The following is a 16,971-nucleotide window of genomic DNA, read 5'->3' as shown; positions in this document are numbered from 1 at the left end:
ATGTTTTCCATAAGTTATAAATGATGGTTAAAAAGATACTTGGATATGCAATGTCAACTATAATCGACAACCCACGTAAAATGTGTTTTAAACGTAGTTTCTGTTGTTATTGTCAAGGAACTGCAAAACTTCAGATTCATCTGAGTTCTATCTGTGATGTATTCTTGTATTTAATTTCTAGTCATCATTAATACATTATCATTCCTATTTCAGTTGATATGACTTATTAAAAATATTCTTATCTTCTAGTGTTATTCACAATATTAATAAATTTTTATCCAATTTTTGTTTATTTTATGTCAATTTAACGAGATAGCGAACTGCTAATGTTATACCTTCTAATATTTATCAGTCCACACGTTTGATAAATAATAATGTTAATAGCTCAAATGTAAATATTTCCTCACTGATAAAATTTTAACAAATAAATGTGTTTCTACAATTATATAAACAGAAAATATTTTATATTATGTGATTTTTTTTAAATTCTTTATTCATGGAAACTCTGTATCTGTCGTGGGCGGAGCACAGATAGCTCTTTGTGTAGATTCATGCTTAATAACAAACACCAAATTCATATACATGTTCTAATATTAAATTAACTGTTCTTAGTGGTGCATATATATCACATTTATATACGTAAAGTAGAGATTTTGTTGGAAGAGATTTAGAATCGAATGAACTTTCTTCTTCTTCATTGGTATTCAGTCCGTGTGTTCAGTGTTGACCTCTTCTATCGGACGAACGGTTCTAGTGTGGCAGCTATTTCAAATTTACAGTCTTATTTCAACAAATCAGGGTTTAACTAAGCAAGGATAAAGAGTCCAGGATTTAATCTGTAGTATTACTTTTCAAGTCTGGTAACGAAGAAGCATAAACTAACCTGTTCATAATCATATTTATGTTTGACACATCATACAATCCTTATGAAGCCATTTGCTCAAATTTACCTAAAAAGACATTCTTTAATCGAAATATAATTTGTACTTAGAGTCAACATGCTACAAACTGCAGACCTATATCCTATCTTAGATACACATACACAACGACACGCGTGTAATAAACATGTTACTTTGAAAGAGCATTAAAAGCTAATAAACATTTCAATTTCCCGAACGTTTTTCTTTTTTCTATCTAGTTTTTTATAACCTTAATAATTTTTCGGAAGCAGATGGAGAAAGATAAGATGATGCATTACACACTGATAACAAAGTTGTTTTCATTTTTAAACAAATTTTGGGAGCAATCCCCAAAAAGATGCATAAAATATCAGGGACTCGTGTGGAAAGATATTTGTTATTAATTCCATTCCAAACTGTTTACAATAATATTCATTGGGCAATTTTTAAAAAATATAATACAAAACTTCATTTACAACTATGTATATAAGAAATATTTTAGATTGAATGAAAAATGCGCAGAGTATTAAATTTTCACTTATACGCTCAGCTGTGGTTTAAATGTTTTCAGTTCAAGTTATTTCGTTTAAAATTGTAGGTTGTTTTGCAAATAATCAAGGCTGTATGTTTAATGCTAAGAGTGGATTAAGAATGCTGTTTTAACCCCAATATAAACAATACTTTACAAAAAAAAGAGGCTTATTTAGCACCACATTTTATTTCAAACTTTAAATTAAATGAAACACAATAGTTTTTTTTATTTCTAAAGAAACATCTGCAGTAAAATATACTATTCAATTTTTCATTCTACCATTTGTAACTTATTTTTGTTAAAATACAAAAAAAATCTTAAACTTGAATAAAAAGATATACCTGAACCACTATATTACAAAAAAACACGTAAGGTCATTTGAGAATATTAGAAAAAAAACACGCAACGTTAGTTAAGAAAATTCCAAAACCTCATGGTACTTGGAAAGCACATAAAATCTGTAAACGTACTTGTAACAGTAATTAGAAAAACGATAATCGGAATACTTTCAGAAGAAGAGATCTTTCTTCATTAAGAATAAGATACACCGATTATATATTTTCCAATCTGCATTTGACATAACGGAACTTGCACTTTTAAATATCTTAGTTTCTCGTTTCCTACAAACTTTATAAATAGAAAGTAGTATAATGAAGTTTCATTTTGTTTATTTCACTAATTATGACCATAGGAATACTAATTAAAATACTGAATATTCATTTTTATGAACAAGCACCAGGTGTCGATCTTCATAAACATCTTTATAAAATATATAGTATAACGTGCAGCAAAGCACCGGTAAAAAGAACCAAGACTGGGACGTTTTGTTTGGAATGCATGATGTCTCTAACAAGATCTGTAGAGATCCCTGTTGTTATTGTCATTCACACAAGATCGTGTCATTTCTTTCATCTCCGTCTAGGGATAAAATTCTTTTCACGCCAAGCATGTTACAACGTACATATCTAGAGATTGTTCATTTTTATTACGTACAAGTGTAATCCAAACTATATCAGCCAAATTCCGTAGTTAATGGCTTTATATTATTTCTTGAACTACAGACACCAAAGTGCAAATTGATCACTTGTTCACCAGAATTGTACATCTGCATACGCAACAAGAAGGGAAAAGAAACCAATCCATGAAGATTCCTCGACAGTCATCATCAGGGTCATAAGCCAGAAGCCGATGCCATTTGTATTTCTGTTCACACGAGCAGTCTCCATGACATCTCTTTGTCTGCTGCGACCTAGAATGTCACAGAAACGCAGTTTTGTAAATTATCCTACAATTCATCAAATATTATAGATATGTTTAATGATAAATGTCTATCAAGTCATTATGAAGCCTGTAATACTACATGTGTAATATACACAAGATCAAAATAACAACTAGCGTAAAATTGCGTCAAGAAGACATACAATTTCTTTTTACAAGATGTTCGCATAATATACAACATTTCGTATTTGTAACAGCGTTTTTTTGACATTTATAAATGCTATGACTACTTTTATTTTTAAACAAAACATTGGATACTTAAAATACTTGCATCAAAATAACTGATTATAGAAGAGTCCATTCAAAGCTCTAAGCTATCACATAATGTGCCGCTTAATGATTCGATTATCTTATTTTTATGTAGTATGTATTACACAAATACTTCAAGAGGCAATTTAGCCTTTAATTTACATGCTATGTTTTATTGTATCTTGGGCCCAGGGTAACCTAACACTTATCACGCCGAACTATTAATCTCGGAATATCGTTTGTGCCAAGTTCCACACACACAAAGTTAAAAATTATTTTACACTTTGGGGCCATGAGCATTATTTTAAAATGGTAATCAAATTCCATTGTTTGTCCAGACTAGAGTAGCCTAAAAGTTAGCAGTAGGTGCTATTTACTAGTAGACTTCCATCTAGTGTATTAACTTATAATTACTGTTTGTGCAATTAGTATTTGAATAACTTCGAACAAAAATTCAAAAACACGCCAACACGTTCTTGTCATCCGAAAAGATTCACAGTGATTAATATTTTTCTTTGAATTTTTAAAAAAATATTTTTGTATGATTGAACGCAGTGAAAACTGTAGGTTTAATCTTTCGTGATGACGAAGAAGAAAACAACAAGTAATAGAATTCGGAATTTACTTGGTGAAAGAAGAAAGACTGTAAAGTCCTTTTTGACAGAGAAATGCGTATAGGACTTAAGTGTTATGTAGACTAACGAATTTGTTGTCTTCATTCAACAGAGGATCTTGGTGTATAATAGGAATAAAAATGATGTCACGCACATAACAGGGTCTTCCCCAGTTTGTAAGCAATAGAAACAAATTAGTGGTCCACCATCTCTGAATGGCGAGCTGATTTTTTTACACTTGTGTACTTCATGTCTTCCTTTCTTATTTCTCGAATCCTGATCAGATAGCAATGGTGTCCTCCTACGAGTTTGCCTTACCCGCTGTTATATGTGAAATCGATGTCCTGATAAACATCAATAGTGAAACAACGTACATAGAGAGGATAACCATCAAAGTGACCAACGAGCTGCAAGGCATGTCAGATTCATGCCTCTATATTCCAGAAAGCAAAATGCATAAGAAAAATACATAGTTAAGGGCGGTTTCAAGAGGCTGTAAACATCGTGGAAGCACGAAGGCGAGATATGATAACTGAGAGAAACACAATTAGAGGGAACACTTATGATCGTAAATTATAATACACCAGGCAAGGAAAGAAACAAAATTTGTAGATATAGAAGAGATCCCAAATAAAAATTTACTTAGAGGAAAAAACAAACTCTTTTTTTTCCAAATATCATATGGGAAAAGCAAATAAAACGCTTTTTAAATAAGATATAGACCCGGCATGGCCAGATGGCTAAGACACGCGATTCGTAATCTGAGAGTCGCAATTTCGAATCCCCATTATACCAAATATGCTCGCCCTTTCAGGCGTGAGGGTGTTGTAATGTTACAGTCAATCCCACTATTCGTTGGTAAAAGAGTAGCCCAAGAGCTGGCGATGGGTGGTGATGATTAGCTGTCTTCCCTCTAGTCTTACACTGCTAAATTAGGGACGGCTAGCGCAGATAGCCCTAGAGCAGTGTGTAAAATTCAAACCAATCAAACCATAATAAGAAAAAAGTAACTAAATTAACATACCGTTTAATATATTTATCTGTCTTATTTTGTGCTCAAAAATGATAATACAGGATTTGTCTGTTCTTGTAGTAGTAAATTTTTGAATAGTAATAAAAATTTAATTTTATATTGATTTTTAAATAAATATTCTCACAAATTAAGTTAAAACAATTCAAAGTGACTTTTAAAGTCTAAATATGCCTTAGTTAGACATCTTAACACATAATTCAGGTCGTTAGATTTTGTAAGTATATTCTTATATTTTTCAATTTCGATTTTACTTATAGCAATTTTGAAAATGATACGTTATTTTGTTACATACTGTATTTTAAATAAAAAGTCACAATTTGCCAGCATTAATTATATGTTATTGTTTTAGTGGCTGTAAGCCTATGCAGCCTCCTGGATTAGCGGTGTGTTTACGTACGTCCAATGCTTAAATATGAGTTTACTACCTATAGTAGGAAAAATCACAGATAGGGGATTGCACAACTTTTCGTAGAAAAAGCAAAAACAATAAATTTGAAATTTTTAGGTAACTCAATTTTAAGCTGTGTTTAGCCATAAGGCTTATAGGATTTTACAGCTTGATGATTGCCAAACGCTTGCTTATCTAGTGGGTAGATTTCTTTGTTTGTTAATTTCGCGCAAAGCTACTCGAGGGCTATCTACGCTAGTTGTCCCTAATTGAGCAGTGTAAGACTAGAGAGAAGGCAGCTAGTCATCATCACCCACCGCCAACTCTTTGGTTACTTTTTTTTACCAACGAATAGTGGAATTAAATGTCACATTATAACGCCCTCACGGCTGAAAAAGCGAGCATGTTTGGTGCAACGGGAATGCAAACTTGCGACCCTCATATTACGAGTCACATGCCTTAACCCACCTGGCCATGCTGGCCCCATAGTGGGTAAAATTCCCAAGCAGTGAATTCCAGCATTCATCGTTCATGTCTTCACAAAACAGAAATATATATTGCAGTCAGGTTCCGTTGTTCTGTCCAACAAGAAAAACCCAAAGGTTGGTGGCGGGTTCTGTTGACTACTTGATTTACCAACCCCCCAGTGGCTCAGCGGTATGTCTGCAAACTTACAACGCTAAATATCGGGTTTCGGTAGCCGTTGTGGGCAGAGCATAGATAGCCCATTGTGTAGCTTTATGCTTAATTCAAAACAACAACAACAATTTGATTTACCTCTGCGTTATCAATTCAAAACAAAGGACGCTACGAGCACAGAGAATTTGTAGCTTTTCACAAAAATTCTGAAAAAAGAAAATTTTTAATGACTCGGTAAAATGAGTTTCGTCATGAATGATTTAGTTTATTATTCAAACTGTTTCTAAACCAATTAACATTTTCAAACTGTTTCTAAACCTTTAATCGTTGCTTTTATAATAAATGGTCATGTTTATATTATACGGTTAAGGTGTTAATTATTTATCAAGAATAAGTGAACTTGTTGCTTCGCATCTAAAAGAAGTCTCTCAATGTGTGGTATAATGAAGCCCAGTTTATTGAGTCTATGAGAACTAAGTTTACAGATCAATACTTTTTTAAATTGTTCGTGCGGGACCTAGTGATTACTTGTTGAACTGTGATTCAAGGATCCAAGATATTATGAACAACAAGCTACATTAAAATATTTTGTCAGTGTGAAAGAGACCGAAGACTTCTATTAAACATATATAACTATTTTTCTAGAATTAAGCTTCAAATATACTACAGAATTTACAGGTGTATCATTTTAAAATTATTTATGGCGCACAAGATATTTAACATGTTTTACATTGTTTTTTTTAATTGAATTGAACGTAATCCATGTTCTAAGTTTGCACCTTCAACAACTTTTATGAAGGCCTGTTTGAATACAGCATCATGAATTGGTGAGCTTTACTATTAAGAGGAATGTTTTATATGAATCGCCAATTTGTGATCCTTCTGCTCTGATAGATTTTGCTATTAAGAAGTCTATTATATTTGTATCGCTAACTTGTGATCCTACTGGCTCGTTGGGTTTTGCTACTAAGAGGGATATTACACATATGAATCGCTAAATTGTGGTGCTGCTGGCTTGATGGGATTTGTTACTATTAAAAGGCCTATTACGTATGAATCGCTAATTTGTAACGTTTTTCTCTGAAGATCTATACTAAGCTCCGTTTCCTTTGGTGATGTATACGTAAGTGACTAATTGAGAGTAATGAAAATCAAAAAGTTTCAGATAGAAACAACTTCTAACAATGTTTTAGTATTATTTTATTCTGAAAATCAGAAATGCAGATTACTTGTTAATTTTTTATTGTATTTTTGATTCTACTTACTGACAGACTTCTTGCTGAATAGCCTGTTGCAGGTGTTTGGTATTAATAATTGCTCGAATCTTCCCAGCGCTGTTTGACGCCCAGTAAGGGGTGACAATCTCCACAGTCGACTCACAAGCGTCTACCCTAAAAATGATAATCCATCTATATGTGAATTTAAATATAAATCTTGCTTAATGAACAAGAAAATAGAAGAATTTTTATAAATGCTCTTTAAGTAGATGTTACTAAATATTCTATTCAGTATAAATTTAATTATATTTAAATTTAGCTACATCGTGAATTAAGAAAACAAGTTTAAAAACACTGAAACGCCGATATAGCACATACCCTCCCCTTAGTCTTATTTAACAAAGTTCGTAAAACTCTGTACTCACAAGTTTAGATCAGTGGTAATTTTAAATATTTGTGTTTCACGGAAATTTAGTAAATGTTACAGTATACAAAAGTGTATTGAAAATATATTATGTGGAAGCTATATATTTGACGTATGCCTGCTCTGTTTAAGTCTCATTGTAAGTGGCTATTTATGTAAATATTGCAAATCTTCATATAAAACTGACTGTCTATATGTTACTATGAGTACATAGGGTATGACAACACATCATTATTACCAGTACGAAATACAAAACTGCATAGTTTATCGCATATATTTATAATATGTCTTCTCAATAGCTCATTCTGAAAATACGTTAATAAAATACGTCAGCCAATTAAGTTCTAATGTGAATTATTAACCAACACTCAGATATATTTATGTTTCAAGTGTGAATTTAAAATATTATATTTAGATGCCCAAATCTTATATTCTTTATAAAAATTACGATAGATTAAGATCAGATAACGAGGAATCCACTTTTAGAGAAATAAAGTTTGGAGACTGCTTGAATGGGTAATGAAAAAAACTTTATTACAAGTAATAAATGTACAACCTTTCGACAAAATTCTAATATCAGAGTGAATTGTGGATGAAAGATAGATCGGAAATACCACTTTTTTTACATTCTTTATAGTTTAAAGTATATAATAGACTGATTAAAAGAATGTGGGTTTTTGAAGGTTTTTATCACAGAAATTAAGCTTATTGGTTCAAATGTTTCGTCAACTCTTGGCATTTAACATCTTAACATTAAATATTTTGTAATCTTTATAAATAACATTTCCCATAGAATTTTGGTTGCTATTACAGTTTATCTCAGCTAACGAGTCCTGACACTGAAAGAATCCTGAACACGATATGTGGTAGGCAAATACTTATCTGAAAAGCTACTTTTACACACTTGTAGTTTAAAATACGTCGACAATACAAACAAGTGAATAAAACATTTGCAGGAGAGCATAAATTTTCTTACAAGTGTTTGTCTTGTCAACTGTTCTGTTAGTTTTCTAATCTGTCTTATCATCTTTATTCAATTTATACGAATATAACCACAAAGGAAGAAAACAAACTTATGAACGACGGTCATTTCTTCACAAAAATAATGGATTATGTTTGGTTACTTTCTCTGCAGAAATAACAAACTACGTAACACGATTATTATTCAATTTATTACGCAGTTATTTACATGTGAAAACTGCTGTTGGCTTCATACAAAGCAACACCAACTTTGGCCAAACGTCAACTCTAAGGAAGAAGTTAACTTATTGCTAACACCTAAATATGTTTTACAAATAATTAACAACGATATTTCTAAAACAAAATAATATTCGAACATCGATTCTCACTTTACACAATTAACCAAACCTATATACAAAAGCCTACTACCTATTTATAAGTATGAACAGAATTTATTCATTTTATTCACCTGAATTTATGAAGAATAAAATATTTTACAAGTTGACAAATCCTATAATAATTTATAAATAAATACTCCTGGTAATTAACATAGTCAGTGATTAAACACAGTCAAAGTAGCAATGATATAGTCAAATGTCGTAGCTTACTTGTTAGGAGAAGCCCCGTAGGTGGACCTAGGGATCCGCTGGGAACGAGTGTAGATTTTATGTCCATCATACGTTGAAAAAGGAGAAGTATGTGCGCCTTCCGGAAATTTTTCGTATTCTCCAAACATCCTTTTAACTAAAGATTTGTTTTCATCAATAAACTTATCAATTCTTTCACTGCAAAAAAAAAAATAAAATATATATATATATATATATTTAGCTTCACCCATAATTGGCTTACAGACAGAAATAAAATTCTTAAACTGTACTAAGTAAGTTGTTAGCCTTGTTTTATTAATAAAATATATTAGTATAAAACAAAAAGGTAACATTAGTATAATTATAGAGAATAGCTATTAATTTGAAATCTAAATCATGTTGTCCTATTCGATAAGAAAATGACCCAAGTCTTATGATTCTCTGTACTTGCCCCACTCACATCCCGATGGGGCAGCACTAAGTCTATAAACTAATAGCACTGAAACTTCTATTCACACATACGGATGATGTCATTCAAAATATTTCAACATCAGATTGATTCAAAAAATGTCAATAAGTAAGAAGAGAAATACAGAATACAAAAACACCATATAACAGAAATCTTCGAACATGTTGCAAGGAAGTAGTCTGTCTGGACAAGTAATACTAAAAAAATATTTGATATTATATGTGATAAGATCTTAGAAATTAGAATAATTATTTTGTAAATGTGTTATGGACTAAAAGCACAAAAACTGAGCTTTGGTAACATTAACAAAGTTTCTGGGTTGAAATACGAACATGGTGGAGGTTCTCTAAAAGTGTAGGAGTGAGAGATACTGTCAAAATAGGAAGATGGAGCATTATCACAACATGGTAGCTTGTCAAACAACACCCAGTGGATGACACCTTATTGAAACAATGCCCAGTGGATGACATATTATTGAAACAATGCCCAGTGGATGACGTCTTATTGAAACAATGCTCAGTGGATGACACCTTATTGAAACTATGCCCAGTGGATGACGCCTTATTGAAACAATGCCCAGTGGATGACACCTTATTGAAACTATGCCCAGTGGATGACGCCTTATTGAAACAATGCCCAGTGGATGACACCTTATTGAAACTATGCCCAGTGGATGACACCTTATTGAAACAATGCCCAGTGGATGACGTCTTATTGAAACAATGCTCAGTGGATGACACCTTATTGAAACAATGCCCAGTGGATGACACCTTATTTAAACAATGCCCAGTGGTGACACCTCATTGAAACAATGCCCAGTGGATGACGTCTTATTGAAACAATGCTCAGTGGATGACACCTTATTGAAAAAATACCCAGTGGATGACGTCTGATTAAAACAACACCCAGTGGATGACGTCTTATTGAAACAATGCTCAGTGGATGACACCTTATTGAAACAATGCCCAGTGGATGACACCTTATTTAAACAATGCCCAGTGGATGACACCTCATTGAAACAATGCCCAGTGGATGACGTCTTATTGAAACAATGCTCAGTGGATGACACCTTATTGAAAAAATACCCAGTGGATGACGTCTGATTAAAACAACACCCAGTGGATGACGTCTTATTAAAACAATACAATTCAAGCAGATAATATTTATCAAAATACTTCTTTAATCATTGAGAATTATAACCATAATCATGATTCTAATTCAACACATAATTTATTAAATTATTTAAAAAATAAGTGTTTGTAAAATGTAAGCTAATTAATTTTAGATCATTTTAAAATTTTTATAACAAAAATAAAACTAAATACATTATAGCCTGAAACAACTAGTGCTTTTCGTGCTTGATCTATATCGCCATAGAGGTGAGTTGGGAGGAGGACCTAGCTAAGATTGATTATTCCATGTGTCATATTTCTAAATAAACTTTTTATATTTGATTGTTAGAAACGTAACAAGCAAACCAAAACAACACTTTTGTATTAACAGACAAACATTTCACTGGACTATTAGGTCTAATATCAGTAACAACTTCACAGTGGAAAAAAATGCATTACTTAAATGGCAGTGTGACGTTTGAGACCATAACTGCAAGCGATCTCCAGGCTATCAATATCTAGCATCAGTTACAATTTCAGAGCGTAACGAAATCTTCAGTGCACATGTTGAGTTAAAAGTACTGAAACTGGGTGCAAATTATGTATAAAAATAAGAAGATAAAAACACTTAAGAAAGATAAAATAGACAGAACAGAATCATATAGTTTGAATTACATAAAGAGAGAGAGGGAAGTCAAGATAGTTGTTCAAAGAAGGTTTCAAGTTCTTTGCCAGTAATGCTTCTGCATTTTGTTTTCTGTTTTAAACCATTGTTACTGCGTGGAATTGTAATATTGTTTCTATATATGAAGAGTTTGATTTCTTTTATGTGGTCAAAGACATAAGACGGTTCTTTACAACGTTCTCAACCCATATGTTCAGTTTTCTTCCCGTTTTACGTGCATCAGACTTGATTTCATAGATTATTCTTGTTCTTCTGTTTCCTGGCGGGGCAGCATTAAGTTTATGGACTTAAAACAGTAAAATACTTTGTTCACTGCCCTGCAGCTAACAGCTAGAATAACCTAAGGCACAAAATCCTTTGATTCTAATAATATTTCTAGTTTTTCTTCTTGTTTTTTCTTACTATTAACTTTTTGTTTAAAATAAATCACAAAGATACCCACTGGGCTATCTTTGCTCTGCTCATGACGGTATCGAAACCCGGTTTATAATGGTTTTAGTCGGAAGACATACCGCTGTGCCACTAGGGGAGCCACGATTAATGAGTTGATGTTTATCGTGTGTTTAGTTTTAATAAGATGTTGCATATTTCGAAAAAGTCGCTGAACATATTTAATAAAATGAACAGTGCTTGTAATAGAGTAATGCGTTATGTAATGGTACTTGATGAAACTCCATAGTTACTGAATTAAGGAAAAGAAAGGGAACTGTAAATTTCACAAATATTTTATTTATTATGGTAATGGTTCCTCTAATTAAGAATTGGGCCACTTTATTAGCGAAGCCTTTATTGGCAAAACCATTATCATAATAAATGAAATATTTGTGAAATTTAACATTCTCTATGATTTACTCAAAGTAATGTTATTTGCTATTGTTGTTGGATTAGGTGTCAAGCGATTGTTTTGTTTAGTATTCTTCATTTTTATGAATAAAAAATTCAAATATTATCTTTAATGCATTGCTTAAAATGTTAAAGGTACGTATCTCAAATGAATTTCCATTAAACATTTTAGGGTTACAAGTTTCCATTTTGGAAGATAATCAGGTTTCTATTCTACATGTTGATCTGAGTTCGTTAATTTTCTATAAATAAAGGTGTTGAACATAGTCGATTTTCAATCATAAAGTGAATGTTATTCATAAGTTTTAAAACATTGTTGCTTAATATCAGAGTTAAAACTGCAAAAAAAAATCATCAACATCTTCATCCAATGTTGAAAACTGTGTTTGAATGTACTGAAAGTTAGATGAGAAAAACAAAACTAAATAAAGTCCCTACCACACAGAAATCACAAATCTGGCAATAAGTTCTGTCATTTAATTTTATGAGTAAAATTCAGTAAACACATATTAGCAAGTTTTGGATATAGAATTAATTTCAACTTGTTAGCCTTTTTATTAGATTTTAGACGATCATAAATTTCCAAACCCCTCATTTTTAGGTTAGCCGTGAGGTCTCTCACAGGCTCAGAGGGAATAGGGAATAAAGAGGACTAAGTCTCACCTTTTCATTCTCTGTTCTCTTTTAGTCCTGCCTCCCCCATTTCCCTGTGTAGTGTTAGCACTAAAGAGACGGTAAAAGGTTGGCATGTTAGTCAGATTTTAAGGCAGTTTTTACTCTTAGTCATATAGAAATGAGAGATCCTATTTATTTCATCATATTGTGTATTTTAAATTAATCGACTAATATTTTAATGAAGCCAGTAGAATAAAATAATCCGTAGGATTTTAAAACATGAGTTTACGAGATAAAATAAAATATACATTAACACTAACAGATTTACATATTTGATGAAGTTTCTTTATGGAAGACAGGAAACTTAAGTTACCCAAAACGTCGCGATAAATTAACTGTTGCTACAACATACTATTGTTACTCATAAATAAACTTCATCCGACATTCCAGATACGCAGTCTTTACCTTTTATCTGTGAACATATTGTCATTTATGCGACTCTATTAAACAACTTCAATTATTATTAGATATAAATCGCTGAAACGGTTTTAGAAATGTTTCAATAAAAATTTATTACATTAACGATTTTATAAAGCAACAAACTGACATTATTATTATATTATAATTACAATTTTACAAACTTACTTAACATATCTGCTCGTCTATCTTTCAAGATCTTCATAAAATCTAACCTGGCTTTTCAAAACGCCCATGTATATTATAATTATTTTTAAAAGTAGCGTTTTGTATTAGTTTGTCTTTCCAAAACTTCCTTGATACAAATAGTTGTGATTTAGTTCAATGAGCTTTTATGTTTGTGATAATAGTACGGGCTTCGATAACTGTGTGTACACTTCAATGGAAAGCTAATACTAAATCATTACATTGTATGTGTTATTTCTTAATTGCTTATGTTGTAAAAGTACAGAAAATGGCCATTAGTCCCTTCAAACTTTGCTTTTGTGACCTGGATAATGAAATTTAGAAATTAACCTATTTTCTATGTAAAAACAGGCAAATTTGAACATTGTCATATACATAAGGTCTGAATAAAACAACATATGAATCAGGATTTACATGTATTTATGCTAACGTTATACAAAAATGTTTAGAAGTGAGTAGTTTTTCGAGATTTGCGACTGTAATGTAAATCACGTTCACGTATCAGCTCCCAAATATTATCTGTCATTATGTTTTCGTTATACGTTCCCAGGTCACAAAAGCAAAGTTTGAAGAAAAAAAATAGGTGATTTCCATTTACTTTAGACATATGCAATTGGGAAATAACACTTTCTGCTCAAGAAAAAGTACAAATTTTGTTAGATAGTGTAATAAACGGAATTTTTCTCCTTTCTTGCAAGAGCAGTGTTTCGCTTATAATGATGATTTAAAATCTTATTTGTTCCATATCTATAGCTTACAATTAAAAACGGAATTGCTTTTAAAAACTTACATTAAAATAATAAATTTACAAAATATACCAAAACATGTTAAAAGTTGCATAGTTCGCCTAAAAGTCAACATAAATATTCTTTTGTTTTGGACGTATATCGTTTACAAAATAACATTCTTGAGATAGTTATCTTTAAGTGTTTGATGATATAAGAATTTTTTTAAAATAACAATTAATCCTATAAAAATGAAGCAACGACATATGATATTAATATATTTCAAATTTTTAAGTGTCCTAAAATACTTATTTACACAGTCGGGATATTTTAAAATTAAATTACTTATTGTAATTACAAAAGTAAGTTATGGTGGTTATAAATCTATAACCCACAACGAACGTAATCAAACTTACCTTCTTATAAAGACTTTATTGGGGTATATTTTAAATTGAAAGTGAAAATCGTTTGAAAAATTACTAAAATAAAAACTAATATTTTTGTTAACTAAAGACAACTAATGTTTTCAGTAATTAATGTATTTATTTACTAAAGAAGTATTAAATAGTGCATTTGTTTTCTTGACTAATATTAAAATACAATTGTAGTAAAGCGCAGATAGCCCTAGTGTAGCTTTGCGCAAAATTCAAAAACAAAAACAAAATTGTAGTAAACTGAAATTTAGAAAAATAACATACGAAACAAAACCACTTTGAAAGATACAGAGAATATTTATGAGGGCTTTTAGACAGAATGGTAATTGCATTTTGTGCATTTATTATAATATATTAATGCTACATTTTATAACTGCTAAATAGTCTTCATTCAAATCATTTTACACAACCCATTTATAAAAAATAATTTACCGCCAGCAAAAAACAAAAAAATTACGCATGATTAAAAGCCAACTTAACAGGATTGCACAAGGTTTAAACAGGAAAGGTCATCTTCTGTTCCTGTTAGTTATATGATTATTGAATACTTATTTTAGTTTCCGATATATTGTTCAAGAGCTTTATCCACGAACATACAAAAGCAATGTCGAGTAACAAGCATGTATACATAATGATAATTACATGATCGTTACTCACTTGGGATATTTATTTCCTGGTGTTGGACAGTACAACTGGTTCAGTCGTCGTATACAAGGATAGCCACGACGAATGTCTGCGCGGATTTCCCAACCCAATGCTATGGATAGTACCACTAATATAAACTGTAAAGAAAACTAAGTTAGTCATGAAATTGTTCACATATTACTAAATTTTAGAAGGTACAAGTAATATAAAACTAGTTTATTATCATAATATAATAAGATAATTCTAATAGAAATAGGAAGACGGAAATCCTTAGAACATTGATACGTCACGTTGCCAAGAAGTGGAAAGAGACATTCATGCGAATTATAAACATTTTTAGTAGAGTGTTAGTTTTGATTTTTTGGGAACATACTGTTAACAGCATTAAAAAGCAGTACAATGTGTCATATAATCAGTGATGTCGAGAAAACCCACTTGTAGAGAAATATATATGTAAAAACGACTCGTTTGGGTTGAGAAAATATTTTACGTAGAAGAACGAACAACGTTTCGACCTTCTTCGATCATCATCAGGTTCACAAAGAAAGAGAGAGGTAACTTCCGGTTACTGCCGGTCAGTTACCTCTTTCTTTCTTTGTGAACCTGATGATGACCGAAGAAGGTCGAAACGTTGTTCGCTCTTCTATGTAAAATATTTTCTCAAGCCAAACGAGCCGGTTTTGCATATATAATGTGTCATATAATTACAATAATCTTTCAGAAAAAATAAGAACTACATTAGATTCAGAATTCTTGCCGATACGTATTAAAAATGTTAACCTCTGCAACTTTGGAAATTCGACCTTTGAATCATGTGGTATGCGTTATGAATAACACATAAATAAATGAGCTTAATAAAAGTAGCACTAGAGATTGTGGCCTCAAATAATCATTTATAACTCTCCTAGACATTCTGTAAGTTTCTTCCAAATGAGCAGTGAAATAAAAGCTAAAACATTAGTTTTAGAGCTCAAAAGATAGTCGTCTTAAATTGAGTTTAGGAAAAAAAACAACACTTCGTGATGTGTATTTATCATGAAACACGGTAGTAAATGATAATAGGAATCGCTCATGTTTTATTCTTTAGTATTATTTAATATGGTTCCGCCAGCTTACAGTGAAAACCTATCAAAAATGGATATGAAAATTGTAATAAAACTAAGGCAGTATTAGTAAATGCATCATTGCGTATTGCATAGGGTATGTTGTAAGTTTATTTAACTTAGCAAGTAGCAGTAGTTGTATAACCGTTCACACCCAATCGTTTTAATGTAGTCTGTGGCATCCTTTAATATGCATGCATATGTACATAACAGCGTTCATCCTATGTTTGTAATTTAGTGCTTTTAAGGCAGGCGTGACACATGTGCCATAGCGATAATTACTTTATTGTTGCGAGCGTATTTATATTGTTTATTATTTGTTTACCTATAGGGTTCCTGCCCTTTTGGACATGTCGCTGCGAAAAGGATCACAGTTTTTTACCACTACAAGTTCGATTTCAGCCACGGTACACAAGCGACTAGGTTACCTCCAACAACATACGTCTTTAAATCGTAGTTTAAAATATAGCACCAAGCTTAATTTCGAGCATAGGATCGGAAATTACTCGGATGGCTGTCGGTAATTGTCGATTTATAACCAATACTGCGTGATTGTGAATTTAAATATACAATAGATAAAGTAGACATCCTTGAAGCAGACTATAAGAAACGGCAAAAATTGTGCAAGGAGATGACGAAGATGATGACGACTCTAGGCGAAAGAAAAGTAGAAATTTTGTAGCTAGATATTTTATTTAGAGAATATTTATTTTTAAATAAAGTATACAGCAGCTACGGCCCACCAGAATTTAGGTCGTCAGAGTGAAAGAGAATCGTACAAATGTCACGACCCAAGTTCCATCAGAAAGAAATGGAGTGGAAAGTATATGGATATAATCAACACAAATGTTAAATAA

The 16,971-nt window shown here is 31.7% G+C and overlaps 1 protein-coding gene across 2 annotated transcripts in view; it reads right to left on the bottom strand.

Moving 5' to 3' along the window:
• Nucleotides 1–1,435: 1,435 nt before the first annotated feature.
• LOC143235438 (protein spaetzle 3-like) overlaps nt 1,436–16,971 on the bottom strand; it is a 36,316-nt gene continuing 20,780 nt past the window's right edge. Inside the window, exons 2-6 of one of the 2 annotated variants that reach the window (XM_076473599.1) lie at nt 15,024–15,148; nt 12,593–12,652; nt 8,842–9,018; nt 6,898–7,041; nt 1,436–2,680 (exon numbers count right to left, since the gene is read on the bottom strand). In XM_076473599.1, coding sequence (XP_076329714.1) covers nt 2,512–2,680; nt 6,898–7,041; nt 8,842–9,018; nt 12,593–12,652; nt 15,024–15,148 — 675 coding nt within the window. In that variant the 3' untranslated portion in view covers nt 1,436–2,511. The remainder of the gene's footprint in view (nt 2,681–6,897; nt 7,042–8,841; nt 9,019–12,592; nt 12,653–15,023; nt 15,149–16,971) is intronic. The other variant, XM_076473600.1, reaches the window with a different exon arrangement.

Source organism: Tachypleus tridentatus, chromosome 12 (assembly GCF_004210375.1).
Source record: "Tachypleus tridentatus isolate NWPU-2018 chromosome 12, ASM421037v1, whole genome shotgun sequence".
Taxonomy (NCBI): domain Eukaryota; kingdom Metazoa; phylum Arthropoda; class Merostomata; order Xiphosura; family Limulidae; genus Tachypleus; species Tachypleus tridentatus.
This window is presented reverse-complemented; position numbering and strand designations above follow the sequence as displayed.